Source organism: Calidris pugnax, unplaced genomic scaffold, assembly GCF_001431845.1.
Source record: "Calidris pugnax isolate Ruff unplaced genomic scaffold, ASM143184v1 scaffold470, whole genome shotgun sequence".
Taxonomy (NCBI): Eukaryota; Metazoa; Chordata; class Aves; order Charadriiformes; family Scolopacidae; genus Calidris; species Calidris pugnax.
The window spans coordinates 1,532,910-1,551,417 of NW_015092761.1; the positions used below are offsets into that span (position 1 = coordinate 1,532,910).

At 44.4% G+C, this 18,508-nt stretch overlaps 1 protein-coding gene across 3 annotated transcripts in view; it reads right to left on the minus strand.

The window, feature by feature from the left end:
• MYH10 (myosin, heavy chain 10, non-muscle) overlaps nt 1-18,508 on the minus strand; it is a 118,329-nt gene that overhangs the window by 36,009 nt on the left and 63,812 nt on the right. For 2 of the 3 annotated variants that reach the window (XM_014962665.1, XM_014962664.1), the window contains 10 exons: nt 14,892-14,955; nt 13,188-13,286; nt 12,140-12,283; nt 11,730-11,825; nt 8,726-8,844; nt 8,145-8,297; nt 7,573-7,746; nt 4,786-4,959; nt 2,519-2,633; nt 1,407-1,469 (listed from right to left, as the gene is read on the minus strand). In XM_014962665.1, coding sequence (XP_014818151.1) covers nt 1,407-1,469; nt 2,519-2,633; nt 4,786-4,959; nt 7,573-7,746; nt 8,145-8,297; nt 8,726-8,844; nt 11,730-11,825; nt 12,140-12,283; nt 13,188-13,286; nt 14,892-14,955 — 1,201 coding nt within the window. The remainder of the gene's footprint in view (nt 1-1,406; nt 1,470-2,518; nt 2,634-4,785; nt 4,960-7,572; nt 7,747-8,144; nt 8,298-8,725; nt 8,845-11,729; nt 11,826-12,139; nt 12,284-13,187; nt 13,287-14,891; nt 14,956-18,508) is intronic. The other variant, XM_014962666.1, reaches the window with a different exon arrangement.

Sequence of the window (18,508 nt, forward strand, 5' to 3'; positions counted from 1 at the left end):
AATTGTGCTTTCCTACCAGCATTAGTTTTATATTTGAGAAATAAATGACAATATTTTATTTCATACTCAACTGGTTTGCAAAGGTCTATAAAAAAAAAAGAAGGAAAATTAAAACCAGAAAAATACAGGGCAAGAATTTTGAATAAATCACTTGTAAGCCTTGGGTGTAATACAGACCAGAGCCCAGATCCTCCCCACAGTTTTGACCACAAGAATCTAAGCGACTCCTTAAAGTTAGAAGAATAAGCAGGTGGTAAGTTGCTCAGAAGATCATACCCCAAATATTTATTTTGAAGCAGAATTCAGTTCTAAACCCTCAATGGGATAGAGATTCCTGGGAACCAGCCTTGCAGAGGAGGAACATAACAGCTTGTAAATATTAGAACCAGAGACCCACCAGACACCACCAGCAGCTGGACACCACTCAGCTCTTGCTGGGCCACGTACTTTTAAAAATTTCGTATAAATAATAACATATCCATTAATTATGTGGTTTGCTCCCCTCTGTCCTCCAACTATAAGACGGTTGGTTATATTTCAAAGAGGACTGTTGAAGTTAAATGTAAGCTTTTCCTCTAGGTTAAGAGCAGTCATTGAAGAGCAAAAGCCTCGAACTCCAGGTCTCCAGGAATTGATTCAGGAGACGCCACCAGCCTCCGCTGCGTGTGGTCCATCGGGAGCGGTGGAAGATACAGGCAAGTAAAGAGCCAAAGGCTGAAGACACAACCTTCACACACACATATTTCTACTCTTGGGGAGAGGAGCACAGGGAGGACAAGGAAGAGGTTGGATAAAATATCTAAAGCGTCTTCAAAAACATTCCAAAGAAATGGATTTGTTGATCTCTTGATACGTCAAAAAAACGTGTGCAGCTTCTACACAGGGAAATATTTAAGATGTTTTTAAGTAGAAGAACAATTCCAACAAGTCTGGAAAAAGTTTATTTCACCTACTACCCCCACTACAACTGCAGAGCTCTTCCTGATGCCTCAATACACTTTTCAGCTCTCCTCCCAAAAAATACATCCACATTCTACAACGTTCCAGAGTTTAGTCAATGTTGGACTGCAGAAAGAAGCTTGATAGTGTTTACAAAGCTTAGGCATTCTCTCAAATGCTTAGAGCTACCAGAATTATCACTTCAGAAGCAATTCTGCATCTCAACATGGAACTAGGAAGCAACAAACCTTTTTATCTGCAATGCTTAAATGCAATGCATACACTAGAGATGCTGTATGTATGCAGCAGCGAGGGGGGGTATGCACTCGGAGCCCGTTTGCCTCGGGGAGTTATACCTAAGGGTAGCATGAAATGAAGAGTTCATGCAAGCCTACGAGCAAAAATGGCTTTCCTGTAAAGACAACAGCCCTGCCTTTGGTAGGCCTACTGGTTTTATAGCCATTCACCTGGTGGATCATGAAGACCAGTAATATTGTCATAGAAACAGGCTCTCTGAATATTCTGAATCTCTAAGGCAGAGAAACAGCAGAAACAGAAAGACAGAAGAGCAGATACACAAGAGACTTCAGTTAGTACAGACAGAACAGGGTTATCAATGGCAAACAGACTTCACTCTGCTACAAAAGCAATATTCCATGCACATTTCAATTAGCTCGGGAAGCAGGTTTTGCATATTTGGACCAAAACACTTTCGCTTCTGTGTGTGTACTCGAAAGGAGCAGATGCCCAACCAAGAAGTTCTTTATATATTCATTAAAACTGCTCTCTGTAGCTGAGCCAAGTAAGTCTTCCTGAGGATAAGAGGGAAACTCAGCATTAACCTACAGCATCATCTGTATCACAAGCTTCATTTCCTCCTGGAATAAGAAACTTCAAGATTTATACACTGTGACATGCAAATATACTCTGATTAATACACTGTGATGTCAAAAACTAGAATAGAGAAAAGTCCTTAGTGAGTATTTATTTTGCTATTTCTGCTTCTTGGGATATTTTGGTAAAAATGTTGATAAATACCTTAAGCTGGTGTGCAGGCAGACAAGCTAAACAACAGTGTACAGTTAAAATAGGAATATATTGATTTTAATATGCAGTATCTAAGCACTATTCTGGCTGTTAATAAATTTTATTTTAGGAGATGTGGGTTTTCAGGATATGACTCACCCCTGCACAAGAAACCACTGTGCTGGTGCTCACGTAAGACAACACTTTATGAACAGCAAGTACCACTACAGCTATTTACAGTCAGGACTCAACTCCAGCAATTCAAACTAAGAGTTTTGGACAAGATGAAATCTGACAGAGGGTAACAAGTAGTAAGTGAATATCAGTTCAAATAATGAACATGAGAAGCAGCTACTCAGAAATGGCACATGTGCAAAGGACCAGAGGTGCATCCAGCTTCCTCCTTGTACTTTTGGGGCTAAACAATAAAGAAAATGCTGTAGATATTTACAATGTAGAGGTGAGGAGGGAACAGGCACACAAAAAACCCCACCAGCTCATCCAGCGAGGTAAAACTGCTAACAAGCTGGGTGCTCAGAGCATGATCTCTTACCATCCTTCCAAAGCTCGGCAACAAATTTGTCAGAAGACTGGTGCAGGAGCGTCGCCACGTTGTCGTTCAGTGGGTCCATATTCTTCATCAGCCACTCATCTGCCTTGTAGTCCACCTGCAGAGCAGCCAATTACCCAGGATCAGATAAACTACTGGCTTCAATGTGCAATTTAACAGCACAAAACCCCTATATATATATATATATATATTGCAAAATACTATACTGATGTTTTCCTACTATTCCCTCCTCGATGTTTCCTTGCCGTGAGTTTGTTTGTGCCTCCTCAGAACAGGTCAAAGTACCACGAAAATTATTATTCTTTTGAAAGAGTTAATGAATGGGAGTTTTCTTAAAAATGTAGTGATCTGACATTTTGCTTCCTAATAGCTAATCACTTTCAGCCCAGTGCTATTGCCAAAATAAGGCTTCACTGTGAAGATGTAAAAAAACTTCCAGTATAGATCCTAATTCCTTTATCTACATTACTAGAGAGTAAATTAAGGATGTGCTGCAACATGATTTATTTTGTTTTAAATTTCACTATAGCAGTTGTACTTAAACACTTTGTGCTACCAAGAAAACAAAGTTCTTATCTTGAAAGAACCAACTCGGTGGTTTACAATTAAACTATAGCTCAGCAGTTGAAAATTCAGTGTTACCCAGCACAGGTTTCATCCCGACCCAAAAGAGTGCCCTGAAATCCCAGAATCAGACTGGCATGGGTTTGCTTCAAACTGGGAGTCTTCTGTTTTTAAATAAGGGATTTGAAAAGAAAGTCACATTTCAATGCTTCCAGCATCCAAAACAAATCAGATCATCATCTTAGTCCTTTTTGCAGTAAAAGCTATTTTACAAACAATTTTAGTTTTGAAGGAAATACACGTTCTGGTAGAAAACTGAAAAATGCCTTCCATCTGAGGAAGATTTGCAATGTGGGGCCAGTACCCCAGAAATGCCCCCCCCCCAGTTTGGCAGGAGTAAACCATTCTGCACAACAATTACTTTCCAGTAGCCGGACAACAAGCTCTTTTACTTCATTTTGATTGCCTAAAGGTAACCTTTTGTTTTATAACCCATCTCCTATTAACTGCAGGGGTGATCTCACTATGATGAAACTGATGATCAGAGGGGCTGGATCCAAGGGCTGGAGCCCCTCTGCTGGGAGGGGGGGGCTGAGAGAGTTGGGGGGGTTCAGCCTGGAGAAGAGAAGGCTCTGGAGAGACCTCGGAGCCCCTTCCAGTCCCTAAAGGGGCTCCAGGAGAGATGGGGAGGGACTGTTTGCAAGGGCACATAGTGATAGGACAAGGGGTAATGGCTTTAAACTGGAAGAGGGTAGGTTTAGCTTAGACCTTTGGAAGAAGTTCTTTCCTCTGAGGGTGGTGAGAGCCTGGCCCAGGTTGCCCAGAGAAGCTGTGGCTGCCCCATCCCTGGAGGGGCCAGGTTGGACAGGGCTTTGAGAAACCTGTTCAAGTTAAAGATGTCCCTGCCCACGGCAGGGGGTTGGACTACATGACCTTTAAGGGTCCTTTCCAACACAACACGTTCTATGATTTCTAAGTTACTGTTTTAAGTATTGATAGAATAAAAGGTGTAATTACATTATTTCAGTTTTCACTACAATTATCTACTTGGCACCACTTACCTCAAAGGACAGATAACAAGTACTTCACATGAAAATTAAAGGATGGCTCTTAAAAGTTTGCACAGATTCTTTTGAATATCAGGGCAAAAACTGGTACTAGGATGAAGTTTTAACTAGTTATGAAGCTAATTGAGTAGCACGGCCCTATGGGCTAGACCTGGTGATCATGAAGGTTCCACAAACTGCTGACAAGAACGGCATGGTTATTTCATGGACTGTTCACTTTGCAGATGAGCTCCGTCCCTCAATGGGACAGTAACGATTGGATTAACAGGAAAAGCAAAAAAATCTCAGCTGAACTATAAAAGAGGAAATACAGAAAATCTTCTATCAACTGAGGAGAGAAAAGCAAAGAGGGCACTGACACAGCCCTACCTCAATCATCACCATCAACTTGGAAACACAGATATTCAAAAGAGTTTCCTTTCAGTGCAAGTCCTGAAAAAAACTAGTCTTGAAGGTCTGACAATAAAATTAAAGGAAAGTGAAATATTATCATCAGAGCTCTCCTGAACGTGTTCAATAAAAATGAAACAGAGCCACCCTCCTGCACAAGTAGTTCGAAATTTGGTAGCTTCTCCACTTAGTGCTTGCCCCAACAAGTATTTAACCTTTAACCCTTACCTTTCCTGCATAGTGAATAATGCAGAAATCTGCTTTGTCCTTTAGCTGTCTTGGCTTTTGGAACTTGGAGTGGGTTCCTTGCTCTTGGACTAGTTTTTCCACAAAGGTCTTGTCAGTAGCTTTAGGGAACCAGCATTCTTCATCCAGCAACGCTAACACACCCGGGGGATTCGCCTGAAGCAGAGTTGGATTCAAACTGTGTTAATATTTAGTATATACATGTTGCGGGTTTTTTTTAATAAACACATAATTGAATGCCACAGTAAGTTGTCTAAAATGTTTTAATTTCAATCAAATTTTAATCAAGTTGTAGGAGAGTTCAGTTCAGTGAAAGATGTTATGACTAGTTCAAACAAATTCATTCCAACATAAGGGCCCAGACATGGTGCTGGGTCCAGTTTTGGGCCCCTCACAACAGGACAGACCTTGAGGGGCTGGAGCGGGTCCAGAGAAGGGCAACGGAGCTGGTGAGGGGTCTGAAGCACAAGTCTTGTGAGGAGAGGCTGAGGGAGCTGGGGGTGTTCAGCCTGGAGAAGAGGAGGCTGAGGGGAGACCTTATTGCTCTCTCCAACTCCCTGAAAGGAGGGTGTAGCCAGGGGGGGTCGGTCTCCCAGGGAACAGGCGATGGGACAAGAGGAAACAGCCTCAAGTTGCACCAGGGGAAGATTAGGATGGCAATTAGGAGAAATTTCTTTTCTGAAAGGGTTATTAAGCCTTGGCAGAGGCTGCCCAGGGCAATGGTGGAGTCACCATCCCTGGAGGGATTCAAAAGCCAGGCAGACGTGGTGCTGAGGGACATGGGTTAGTGGTTGTTTTGTCAGCGTCAGGTTGATGGTCGGACTTAATCTGAAAGGTCCCTTCCAACCTCGATGATTCTATGACCTGATCTAGTGCTGCCTAGAGCCTTGTTCTGGGCAGAGCCTGGAGCAGATGACCTCCAGAGCTACCTTTCACACATTTCTGCGCCGTGTCCATACATGGCAGCTCATCCACATCCCCACAGTAGCTCATCTCATGCTTTAACACGGGCTAAACCAAAGACAATTAGCCCTCCCAGCCACCTGATACTGCTGTGGCCACCAGCAAGCCTGCCCTTGCCAAGCCCCGTGTGATACCCAGTGAGGTTCGGAAGGGTCAACTGGAGCAGCCAACGTGGGTTTATAAATGTCATGGAAAGAGAGGGAGTACAACAACTGCATTTGAAGGCTTGTTTATCCTTAAAATGAAGTTTGGAACAAGCCATGTCTCTATTTAACAGCTCTAGAACTGTTTGACAGGATCAGTTTCCTCAGGGAAGACAGCCTGGTGTACGCAGTGGAAAAAAGAGTTCATAATAATTTACACTTCAAAAGTTTCTAGGGAATGTAAAGTTTACACATTTGAAGAGAGATGTTTCCATGTACCTACTGCACGGCATCACACACCTCATTTACAGAACAAGGACAGAGATACTGACATTTGCTTTTCAGAAGAAAATTAAAAAAATAATCAAGTCATTTGATACATTTTTAGGATCTTCACCAAAACATCTCCACACTGAAAGCACCCACATTCTCTGCCAAAAGGCCCAAAGAGGGTAATTTTAACTTCCAAAGAGGCAGAACTTTCTGAAGCTCCACACTCAAAGAGCAAATCTTTGCACTGAAACAGGACTTCCCTTTCCCTGCTCTAAAGAAAAACCAAGAGTGTGGTTTATGGGCTTTTCTGCTCCTCAGGATGCACAGCATCATTGGCAGCTTCAGTGTAGGCAGCAGTAACTGCAGTGCCCTGGGATTAATTTAAAAGGTCATAAAATAATGTTGACAGCTGAGTTCTGAGGGGTGAGGAACAGTAACATTCAAGAATGACAATCTTTGCTCTCCCCAACCCAACTGCTCCTCCTGCTCTTTGGAGTCCTCTCCAGCTTCCATATATCAAGCAACTAAAAGAATATGCTAAAAAGCACGATGAGTAAATTCACCTTTAAGATAACTGTTTTCCTATCTGCAAGGGAGATTTATGGGGAAAACTCTACCCTGAATCAAGTTTCAACAATTTTGCTGTTGATTTCAAACGAGACAAAGTTTTCTGTGAACCTTGAAAAGCTTCTTTAGATGAGCCACCATGCCAAAGCTCCTGTAACGCAATGGTATGGCTTAAAAGGAGAGTGACAGGAGTAAAGACTTCATTAATACTAGGAAAATAGGATAAAAATAGTAGCTTCCTATCCTTAGTTCAGTGTTCTACACCAACATCAGAGCAAGATCCCATAAGGATAAATCCTTTTACTAAAATACACAGTATTTTAGACTTTAGACTTCAGCATTCAAGTGAATTCACTTCTTGTGACAGCTCCACAGGAAATGTCTACAGAGTCCTACAATCTGCAGGAGGTAAAAGACAAACTATGAAGTCTAACTTTTTCCTTAAAGCCTTGGAGAAAAGAAGGCTCCAGGGAGACCTCACAGCGACCTTCCAATACCCGAAGGGGGCTACAGGTAAGAGGGGGAGGACTCTTGATCAGGGCGGAGAGACATAGGACAAGGGTTTGACACTGGAAGAGGGGAGACTGAGATGAGATCTGGGGAAGAACTTCTTTGCTGTGAGGGTGGTGAGAGCCTGGCCCAGGTTGCCCCGAGAAGCTGTGGCTGCCCCATCCCTGGAGGGGTTCAAGGCCAGGTTGGAGGGGGCTTGGAGCAACCTGGTGTGGTGGGAGGTGCCCCTGCCCAGGGCAGGGGGTGGGACTGGGTGGTCTTTAAGGTCCCTTCTAACCCAAACCATTCTGTGATTCTTGATGCACACACTTACAGGTCTCTCTATCAAGTCAATGCAGGGCTGCAGATCCAGTCCAAAGTCGATGAAATTCCACTCGATGCCCTCCCGCTGATATTCCTCTTGCTCCAGGATAAACATGGTGTGGTTGAACAACTGCTGCAGCTTCTCGTTGGTGTAGTTAATGCAGAGTTGCTCAAAGGAGTTCAACTACAAGAATAACATTAGCAAGAAAGAGTAACTCAGTGACAGGACAGAACACGTACCTGGAGCTCAAAAACTTGACCTTAGAAACAAGGAAATTCACCAAAAGTTTGCAACTTTCAAACACAGAGAAAATTGGAAAACTCATTATTCAAATCTCTTATGTTCCTTGTTACTTATAATTAAACTAACATATAGTAGGAAAACCCATCCCATGTAAAAGAACAATTTAGACTGAAGTATGACTTTTTGCCACTGTAATTTAGCAATTAATTTAGCCACCACAATTAAAACAAAACTCTCCTGCAGCCTTGAAACATGCGTGCGTTTAGTGGCTCTTCAGTTAGTCCCGAACACACGTTTATGGAGAAAAGAGAAATCTGATTAGCAATGTTTTGAAGTACCTCGAAGATTTCAAATCCAGCAATATCCAGAATTCCAATAAAGGATGCTCCCTGTCGTTTGGTCCTGTCCAAAGCTTTGTTGATGCGGTGAACAAGCCAGCGGAAGAGGCGTTCGTAGGTGGCCTTTGCCAAAGCTTCCACCGCAAAGTCTGCCTGAAAATCCCAACAAGAAGATTTATTTACCCTGGAGAAGTCATCAAAAGAACACAGACACGGATGTTATCACATATAAATAAGTAACAGAAGAGGTTTAACAGAGTTAATGCCGCTGAGGAATGAAAACAAGCAGTAGCAACAGTACGTAGTTTGATTAATGTTATGAAAAAATTGTGTTTATGTTGTTCCATAAAAAACCCCCAAAGCCCTCTGCGTGTTTGATACGTACAACAATGATATTAAAGGATGTGATCAGAAGGTCAGGGAGAGGGAGAGGTTTCTTCTGTTCTACCATTGTTTTTTACCATATAAGAACATTTAATAAAGACAGTAAACTTAAAGTCAGTGGCAGCACACAATCCCAATTACCTTTGTCAAGAGCTAATCAGGACGAAGCAGTTCATCTTTAAAGCATCCAAACTTACTTGTTCTTTGGTCTGGGCTTTCTGGACGTAGTCTCTGCCGACTTTGATGCGCGGTGTCAGAATGGCCCTGGTGAACTCCATCACGTTCATCCCCAGCAGGTGGCACAGCTTCTGTGCAACTGGGGAGCAAAGGCATCAGTGGCACACTCAGACCTCCCCAGGCAGGGGGAACAGCGGGGAAACGAGCTCTCACAACAGGGTGCCAGCTTCAAAATTGACCTGCCATTTGCTATAGCAGCTGGGGTGATGTCATGGAATCACCAAATCATGGAATCACAGAATTATTGGAGTTGGAAGGGACCTTCTGGAAATCATCCAGTCCAACCCCCCTGCCAAAGCAGGGCTGCCCAGAGCACAGCACTCAGGAGCATCCAGGTGGGGGCTTGAAGATCTCCAGAGAAGGGGACTCCACACCCTCCCTGGGCAGCCTCTGCCAGGGCTCTGCCACCCTCACCCCAAACAAGTTCTTCCTCAGATTGGAGTGGAACTTCCCATGGTCCAGCTTGTGCCCGTTGCCCCTTGTCCTGTCACTGGGAACCACTGAAAAGAGTCCGGCTCCATCCTCCTTCAACCCACCCTTTAGACCCTTAGAATCATAGAATGGTCTAGGTTGGAAGAGACCCTTGGGATCATCGAGTCCAACCATCTCCCCTACTCTACAAAGTCCTCCCCTACACCATGTCCCTCAGCACTGCATCTAAACGGCCCTTAAACACAGCCAGGGATGGGGACTCCACCCCCTCCCTGGGCAGCCTGTTCCAATGCCCGACCACTCTTTCTGTGAAAAATTCCTTCCTAATGTTCAGTCTAAACCTCCCCTGTTGGAGCTTGAAGCCATTCTTTGTCAGCATCGATAAGGTCTCCCCTCAGCCTTCTCTTCTCCAGGCTAAAGAGCCCCAGCTCTCTCAGCCTTTCCTCATCAGGGAGATGCTCCAATCCCTCCATCCTCTCTGGTGCCCTACGCTGGACTCTCTCCAGCAGTTCCCTGTCTCTCTTGAACTGGGGAGCCCAGAACTGGAGGCAGGATTCCAGTTGTGGGCTCCCCAGTGCAGAGAAGAGGGGGAAAATGTCCCATGGACAGATCTCCCCACCATACAGGACCTCCATCTCCAGAGCTGATGGAGGCTCTACAGACCCCCACCACTGAAAGGCCTTAGGGGTGCATGGAAAACACGAGATTTCATGGAATTAGGGAGGTCAGGTAACAGTCCACTGCCCAGGTACAAGCACTGGCTTTGGTACCTGAATGGGGAACATTCACTTTCTCATCACCAGAAAAAAAGCAGGCCATCACCCATCAACTCCATCATACCACAGGTTGCTTAAAAACTGTTCCCATTTGGGCAGATGTGCCAGTGTAAAGCTTCTGTTACAGACTATATCAAAATAAGTTGTTTAAAACACAGGTTGGTGATATTTTCTATAGAGTAACACCGCAAACAGCAGCACACTTGCTTTAGACACCGTGAACCCTCCTGGTGTCACATTCATTATTGGAAATAAGGAGTTACCCTCCATCGTTACAGATTCCTGCTGCATCAATCCCCTTTTCCAAATACATTTCCCAGGAGGCTGGGTATTTATGATTCCATATGGCTAAAAATGAAAGTGACGTTAAAGGTATTTTTAGGTCGGGGTAAGCGTTGCCCTTTAGCAGGAAGCTCCACACAATCCAGAAAGTACTTTAACCCCTTATATTTGTAAGCTGACAGCCCGTGTTTTGCTGTCAAAATGAAAGAAAGCTATTTTTACAAACCAGCATCAGAAAATAGATTTTAATACCAGTATCAAAGAGCTTCCTCTGCATTTACTTTTTTTTTTCTTTGGCTGGTATTAAAAACACTGCTACTTGCTCCTGATGTTGAGATTCTCTGGCCGCATATTCATTAGAAGTGTTCATGAATCAACACACAACTTCATCAGTGGAACTAGGGAAGCATCACAAATTGAGCACTCCTTTCACTGTAGCTACACACAGGAGCCTTTCTGCGCTATAAAAATACACATCAGCAAAGCAGAAAAAAAGCCTGGAGAAAGGGAGGCTGAGGGGAGACCTTCTCACTCTCCAGGGGGGGGTCGGTCTTTTCTCCCAAGGAACAAGTGATGGGACAAAAGGAAATGGACTCAAGTTGTACCAGAGGAGGTTAAGGATGATTAGGAAAAATTGTTACACCAAAAGGGTTATCAATCCTTGAAACAGGCTGCCCAGGTCAGTGGTGGAGTCACCATCCCTGGATGTATTTAAAAGCTAGGCAGATGTGGTGCTGAGGGACATGGGTGAGTGATGGGTTTGTCAGTGTTGGGTTGATGGTTGGACTCTATCTAAAAGGTCCCTTCAAATCCAGGCAATTCTATGATTCCACGAGCACATTTAAAAGGCTGAAGCACTGAATCCATGAGCACATTTAAAAGGCTGAAGCACTGAATCAAAAACAGGAGCTCTGCTTCAGCAGCTGGTTTTTTTGTGAAGAAATTCACCCCTCAAAATGCTGACTGCATCGCAGGCACTAACTGATAAATTAATCTCAGTCACACCACCATGGTACTTCAGAAATCACATTTTTTCTGAAAGCAGCATTCTTCTGTTCAGCCCTTTCTCTGTGCAAGTTGTGCTTGGCCTCCAGGGCTCTTATCATTGGCAAGAGAACTGCTGTCAAGACCCAAAGAAAACAAACCGCTTTAAGCATGTGCTTTTTGGAGTCTTTGTAGAGAGCAATAAACAGGACTGCGACTGAAACACTTGCTCAACTTTTAGAAGCAATGCAAACAGCATAAATTCAGTTGATGGACACTTAAATTTGTCTGCGTTGGGAGAATGGAAGAGGAGGGGTTTAATAATTGCCTGTTGGCTCCTCCCACAAGAGTCCTGGCCCCTTTTAGGTACAGGACACTCTCAGGGAACCTCAGAGAAGCTCTGGATTTTTCAAGATCCAGCACTGAACCAATGGAGGGAAGAAAACTACAGCTCAGGGTCAAGGAAGCCACACAAACGTGATCAACTCACCTGTATTCTCCGGCATAGAAGCTTGATCAGTATTTCTCTCCTTCTTAAAAGAAATATTTCCAAATTGTAGCACTGAAGACACCACTTTCAGCATCGCTGTGTTAACAAAAGACACGTGTAACAGTTTAATTGAAGAGGGCTCACCTTAACAAATTCTCCTTCCGTTACTTGTGTTACTTTTCCTCCGAATTCCAAGTATTCAGAACTCAGAAAGGAAATACAAGCTCGTACCGCATTTTTTAGGCAAATGGCTTTAATTCAACCCTAGCTCATGATAAGCAAACATTCGCTGCTGGCGGTCAAGACGCCGAAGCAACATCAAATTTGGTGGTGTTAAATTAGGCCGTGTGTGTGCGTGTGCACAAGAGAAAAAAGTACACTTTAAAAATCCAAAAGGCTCAGGAACTTACACAAGATCTCATCATGCGAAAATCCCATGATATGCATGGCTTCCATAGTCTCCTGAAAGTTATCCTTGTCTTGTTGCCCAGGAATGGGGATGTAGCCATTAGATAAAAATCTGTAATTGTTAAATCCTTCAAGCAGCAAGTCAGCTGTGTTGGGGGGAAGGGGAAAAGAGAAGAGAAAAAAAAAAAAAGCTATAAAATGCTGTTGACACCCACCCGTGCTCTGTTCTCACTAAATGCACAAACTACGCTTTACAAAATCAGTTCCTTACATATAACCCATTATCCAGACTTGCCAAACTCTGAAAATACGAGTGTACCTTAAAAGCTGAAGCCAGATTCCCTGAATCTCTATCTGTAGCAACCTACATGAGCTCTTTAATGCATTAAGCCTGTAAACAGAACATTACCTGACTCAGATCTAACCAGCATAATCTCAAATCCCTGTCTGGAATATCCGAAATCTATTCAAAAGTAACAGAGAGAGGCAGAAAGGGAGCTAGGAATTGATGATAACCACATCAGGGACACCAAATCCACGTTTATCTATGACGGGAGGAGAAAGAGGGGATCAATCCTCTGAAGTCTGTACCTTGATGTAGTTTCACTTATCACAACCTAACAGAAACTCCCAGTTACCAAGGGGAAAAAAAGAAGAAGATCATCAACCTAGCACTGCAACGGCTGAAGAAAGCCACGGAGTTTCATTCCATTTTGGTAAAATGGCTGTTTTTCTCCCCGGGGCTGTTGCTGCCGGCCGGGTTTGTTGTTAACGAGCCCTGCAGCTTCAACCCAGCCATTCCCAGTCGGAGACTGGCCAAACTGGACTCTGTCGTGTAGGAGCCGTTCCCTTGAACCACAGCAGTTGCCTGACAGAGCGCTTGATAAAACACAGAGCTCACTGCAAGACGAAGCCACCCGGCTCTTCCAGCTTCTTTTAAAGCTCACCATTTCAAGAGCAAAGACCAGTTTGAACCCCAGGGTGTTGACACTGACACAGTAACCGCGGCAGCAGAAGCAACAGGTTTAGAAAATGAGAGTCTCCACTTACACTTCAGGTGTTCTCCTGCTCCAGCAAGAAGTTGGTAGAAGATATGAAACGTCCGCTCGTCTTTAGCCTGACGGACAGCACGAGACTTCTCCAACAGGTCTGATTAGAACCAGTCAAGGATCTTCTACAATTGTTTTGGCTAAAAACGTCCAGTGCAAACAAAATGTCAAAGTAGGCTGTCTAATTACTGTAAGAACAAATAGAACTTTAATAGTAATGACAGGACTGGGGACGAGATGAGCTTTCGGTAAATTCAAATGAGAGATTTTCAATTCAGGCTGATAGAAGCCCACATTTAATTCCAGCGACCTCATTTCTTGGCTGTTGACTCATTTTCCTGCCTCGTGCAGCAGACGATGGACTGCGATGGCCCAGCTGAGGTCTAGGTGAGGGGGGAAGTGGTCATTCCTTTTCCAGCACTTCTAAGGTCACGGCTGCCTCTTGGTACCAAAATCCCAGCAGCCGCTGAACTCCAAAGTGCTTTATCTGAAGTGCATTTGTCATTTCTCACTGTGTTTTCACATACGACCTTCCCTATCTTTAAACAGCTTCCAAATTCGATTTGTGCAGCAGATACTGTCTCATAAACTGCCCTAAGCTATTTAAGTTTTTATTTCTCATATTCCATACTGTGGAACAGATGCGGTGAGAGATTTGAAGTGACACAGGTTATGAGCAAGGACGAGTTCTTGCAAGGAAGAAAAAAATTCCCTAAAAGTTCAGTCCTCCTGATTTCCCAAAGCTTTAGGCAAAACAATTCATCTGAACTTTCATAAAAGCAAAATCTGCCTTCATTCCTCTGCTGGGCTGAATGAAAAAAAAATAAAATCATTTATCTTTAAAGCATATTTGGAATAACTATAGATCTTTCCCAGCCTTATTGGGAAATTACATTTTGTGGCATTTCCAAACATTTGTTGCACTTCAAATGAAGCAGTTTAACTCCCAGCAGGAGAATGAAAGCTTGACTGCAGCATTGTTTATGTTTCATACTCACATGATATTGTTTACCAAGACTTCTGATTTCGTAATTGTATGTCCATCCTATTGCTATTCCCCCAGAAAACAGGCTAAAAAAGTTTTTAAAAAAATCACACACACGTTATTTTTAGTACAAAGAAAACAACTTTAGAGAAAGGCTTTCAGTGTAAGCATTTTTACTTGCTCTTACTCAATCATAAATAGAAATGAACCCTAAAACTAAAACTGAGTTAGGCTTCAGTATTAATTGCTAGGAGGGTTTGTGTTAATGAACCTAAGGTGGTATCTAGAGGCCCTAAGAAGGAAAAGGTGTCCCAGCCCTTTCTGATGGGCACCACCTCCTTCCAGCACTGACGAGGACAACCCAAGCCTTGGGCTCCACACAGCAGCTCAGCAGGAAGGTGGGGTTTTTTTTTCTAGAAACATTCCTAGATCAAGCCTTTAAATAGTTTGTCTATTTAACAAACCCTGTGTTTAAGCCTACTCCGAAAATCCAGCAGATTTGAGAGCACTAAATTTTGGGGTATCCGATTTCCAGGCACAAGGAAGCACGCTGACTTTCTGATATTTGATCAGCTGTTTTGAACCAGAGGGTGTGATGGAGGATGCGGGAGGATGTGGGACTGGGGCAACCTTCCACCAGATTCCACCGGATTCCAGGGTTAAAAGCAAAACACATCAGGAAACTCGCATTTTACAACCATGTGGCATTAAGGAGGATACACGTCTCGATGTTGGCCCCAACGATATAACCAGTAACATCAAAGTTAATCCTAATGAACTTGCCCTGTAAAGAAAAGAGATTTTTTTTTTAATTTTATTTTTTAAATTAAGGCAGCGATGCTCTCTCTATAAAAACTTAATCCTACTTGCATTCATTTCACAAGTTTTTCACACAAGTTCAAATGAAATCTTTTCCCTTCGATGTCCTCAGCCATGGTTTCAATAGAATACGTTACGCTGCGCACAAACACCTGCTGAGGATTAATAAAACCAGCCTTCTAGATATGTCTGGTAAAGAAAGGACTAAGAGAGAGACAATATACCCATTTCTTTCACATGTGTCTCCTTTTCTCATCCAAGGACCAAATAAAGAACAGGTTTCATAGAATCATAGAATTGCCCAGGCCAGAAGGGACCTCCAAAGGCCATCTAGTCCGCCCCCCCCGCAGTCAGCAGGGACACCCCCAACTAGACCAGGTCGCCCAGGGCCTCATTGAGCCTCTCCTTGAATATCTCCAGGGATAGGGCCTCAACCCCCTCCCTGGGCAACCTGTCCCAGTGCTCCACCACCCTCACAGTGAAGACCCCTCTCCTCATCTCCAGTCTAAATCTGTTCCCCTCCAGCTTGAAGCCATTGCCCCTCGTCCTGTCACTAAAGGCCTTTCTAAACAGGTTCTCCCCAGCCTTCCTGTAGCTCCCTTCAGGTACTGGAAGGCTGCTATTAGGTCTCCCCGGAGCCTCCTCTTCTCCAGGCGGAACAACCCCAGCTCCCTCAGCCTGTCCTCGTAGCAGAGGTGCTCCATCCCCCTGATCATCCTTGTGGCCCTCCTCTGGACCTGCTCCATCAGGCCCATGTCCTTCTTATATTGAGGGCTCCAGCCCTGCACACAATACTCCAGGTGAGGTCTCACCAGAGCAGAGCAAAGTGGCAGAATCACCTCTCTGGACCTGCTGGCAACGCTTCTTTTGATGCAGCCCAGGATGGGATTGACCTTCTGGGCTGCAGCTGCACCCTGCCTGCTCATGTCCAGCTTCTCCTCCACCAGCACCCCCAAGTCCCTTTCCTCAGGGCTGCTTTCCAACACCTCACCCCCCAGTTTGTATTGGTGGCCAGGATTGTTCCGGCCCTGTTTCCCACACACAGAGCAGCTCTTGGGAAGAAGCCGGTTGCAAGTGGATATATCACACCAGTTTTAAGCCACATCAATTCCTCAATCTCATTTGTCACTTGGCTACGAACATTCCCAACAGGCCACCAGGCTCATTTCCCCCACACAGAGCAGCTCTTGGGAAGAAGCCGGTGGCAAGTGGATATATCACACCAGTTTTAAGCCACATCAATTCCTCAATCTCATTTGTCACTTGGCTACGAACATTCCCAACAGGCCACCAGGCTCAGGCCCTGCAGCTGGACCCCTTTTATCAGCCCCATGGCCGTATTTCAGGTTTGTGCCCATAGAACCGGGGGGTGTTCCCCTGTCTGCAAACACCTGAAGGGACTGGTGGGAACCCCCAGTGACTGCACTGGGCTCTCCATCTCCGTTGCACCCAACACCTAGTCCTCTATCCCCATACGAACAGGTTCCGGAGCATCACAGCAACTGCCTAAATGCTTCTCTAGATGGTGCCTTCACAAAGCCACCCACTAATATCCTTTGTGGAGGCCTCCTGAAAGCTCTCTTACAATCAGTACCTAAACCCTCGCTCAGCTCAAGTCTGACTGATTAATGCTTTTAGTATGTTATTGTGAATTCCTCTCTGGAGGATCCATTCAGCTCGGGCTCTGTACTATTGATTTTTATATTAAAATACTCTGCTCTACAAGCTCGTAGAACGTCTGTAGCCCAGCAGCAGCCTGCCCTGGTGTGCACTGGGGGTCTATGGCCGTGCTCCAGATTTACCAGTTACTGCAATTATTTCAGCTATTGCACCTTCTCCCCAGAACCCTGCCCTTCTCACCCCTCCAGACAAAGCCCATTCATGTAAAAAAGACTTGTGCACGAGACCTGCCCAGCTCCTCCTCCCAGTCACACCAGTGAACCCAGCAAAAGGCCCAGCCCTCCCACCAGCCCGGTCTTGACTCAGTCTGATGTCAAGCAACCGCTCCGCGACTGCGGCTGTGACATCCTCAACACAGAGTGCTTTCTCCTCCAAGTTGTAAGAAAACTGGTGGAATAATTTAAATCAGCATCAGTAGTTACTCCCTGCTGCTTGATCTGAGCATGGCTGGAAAGTCAGTGGCACTAGAAGGACCGTGCCAAGGACCCAGGCTTGCTGTCACACGTGTCCTGTCAGGGACCAGATCTCCCAGTATGAAGAAACACAACACTCCAAGCTGAGCTCGTAACTGAAGCATTTATACTTTTTTTCTCAGTAACAGCTCCAGAAAGCTGTATTTATAACTGTCACAAAGAATGCACTGTCATTTTACTGCAATTCAGCCAATAATGTAGCTGTAACACGCATGTGGCAGCACCAGCACGTCAAGAATGGCAGCTGAGAACTTCTTCCCCAGAACAGGCACTGCAGATCCTTCTCAGGGGGACGTGGCTTGGACTGGCCATGTCACATGTGCAAAGAAACATGAAGTAGCACCGAAGGTCTAGTCAGTGGCTTTTTCTCATAGAGTTCAGAACCACTTACACTCTTAAAAAAGTTATCTAATTCCTGCTGTCAAGTTACCCATTCTGTGAATAGAATAATTGAGAGGAAACACAGCCATTAAAGGAGCTGGGACATGAGAAGAGGGGAGCAAGTTGGTCTGGTGGGAGGTGTCCCTGCCCAGGGCAGGGAGTCGGAACTCGATGATCTTTAAGGTCCCTTCCAACCCAAACCATTCCGTGACTCTATGATCCCCACACTCCCTGCTTCCAAGGTCAGTCACCATTGAAATCTGTACCAGAGGTGTCACTTCTCTAGTTCAGCTTCTTAACAGCAAAATATTAATACATCCTTTCAGCCAGCACTGGCAAATCTTGCTATGAAATCTTTAATTTATCAGTTAGTGACTGCAGCAGTGGCATCTAACAACTGAATTCTGGTTACACTCTCAGCACAGATTTCTGTGCGTGGCGTTGTAGAAACCCCATCAGAAGGCAGCAGCCAATTCTGCAACATGAACCCAATAAGCCCACTCCCCCCTGCCACTGAGAACTAGAGAGTGTATTTCCTGAAACATCAGAAAACGCTGCCTTCGGGAGAAGAGGAAATAAAATAAAATGGATTTGCCATGAACCTTATTTCTGTCCTGTCTGGTGTTACCAGCAGGGCCAGGCTGGCATCTCTGTGCCCATGGTGAAGGCTGTCAAGCCTGAAGAGGCTGAACAACAGCACTTCTCACTTTGTGGGAGGATATATATATATATTTTTTTTTTAAATCAGGTTTTAAAATGGTTGTTACTAAAGATTTTTACTTCTTTTTCTGCATGAGATGACACCATCTGGAGTGCATGATACTTGCTCCTTTATAAAAATAGAGCTGGAGCTGAGTGATTATGTTGAGGATGGCAATGCAGCCTTCCATCTAACACAAACCAGATGCTAACATCTTTTAAGGGGAAAAAAAAAAAATATCTTCATTAAATTAGTTCAATCTTTGATGGATTCAAGATGTGTAA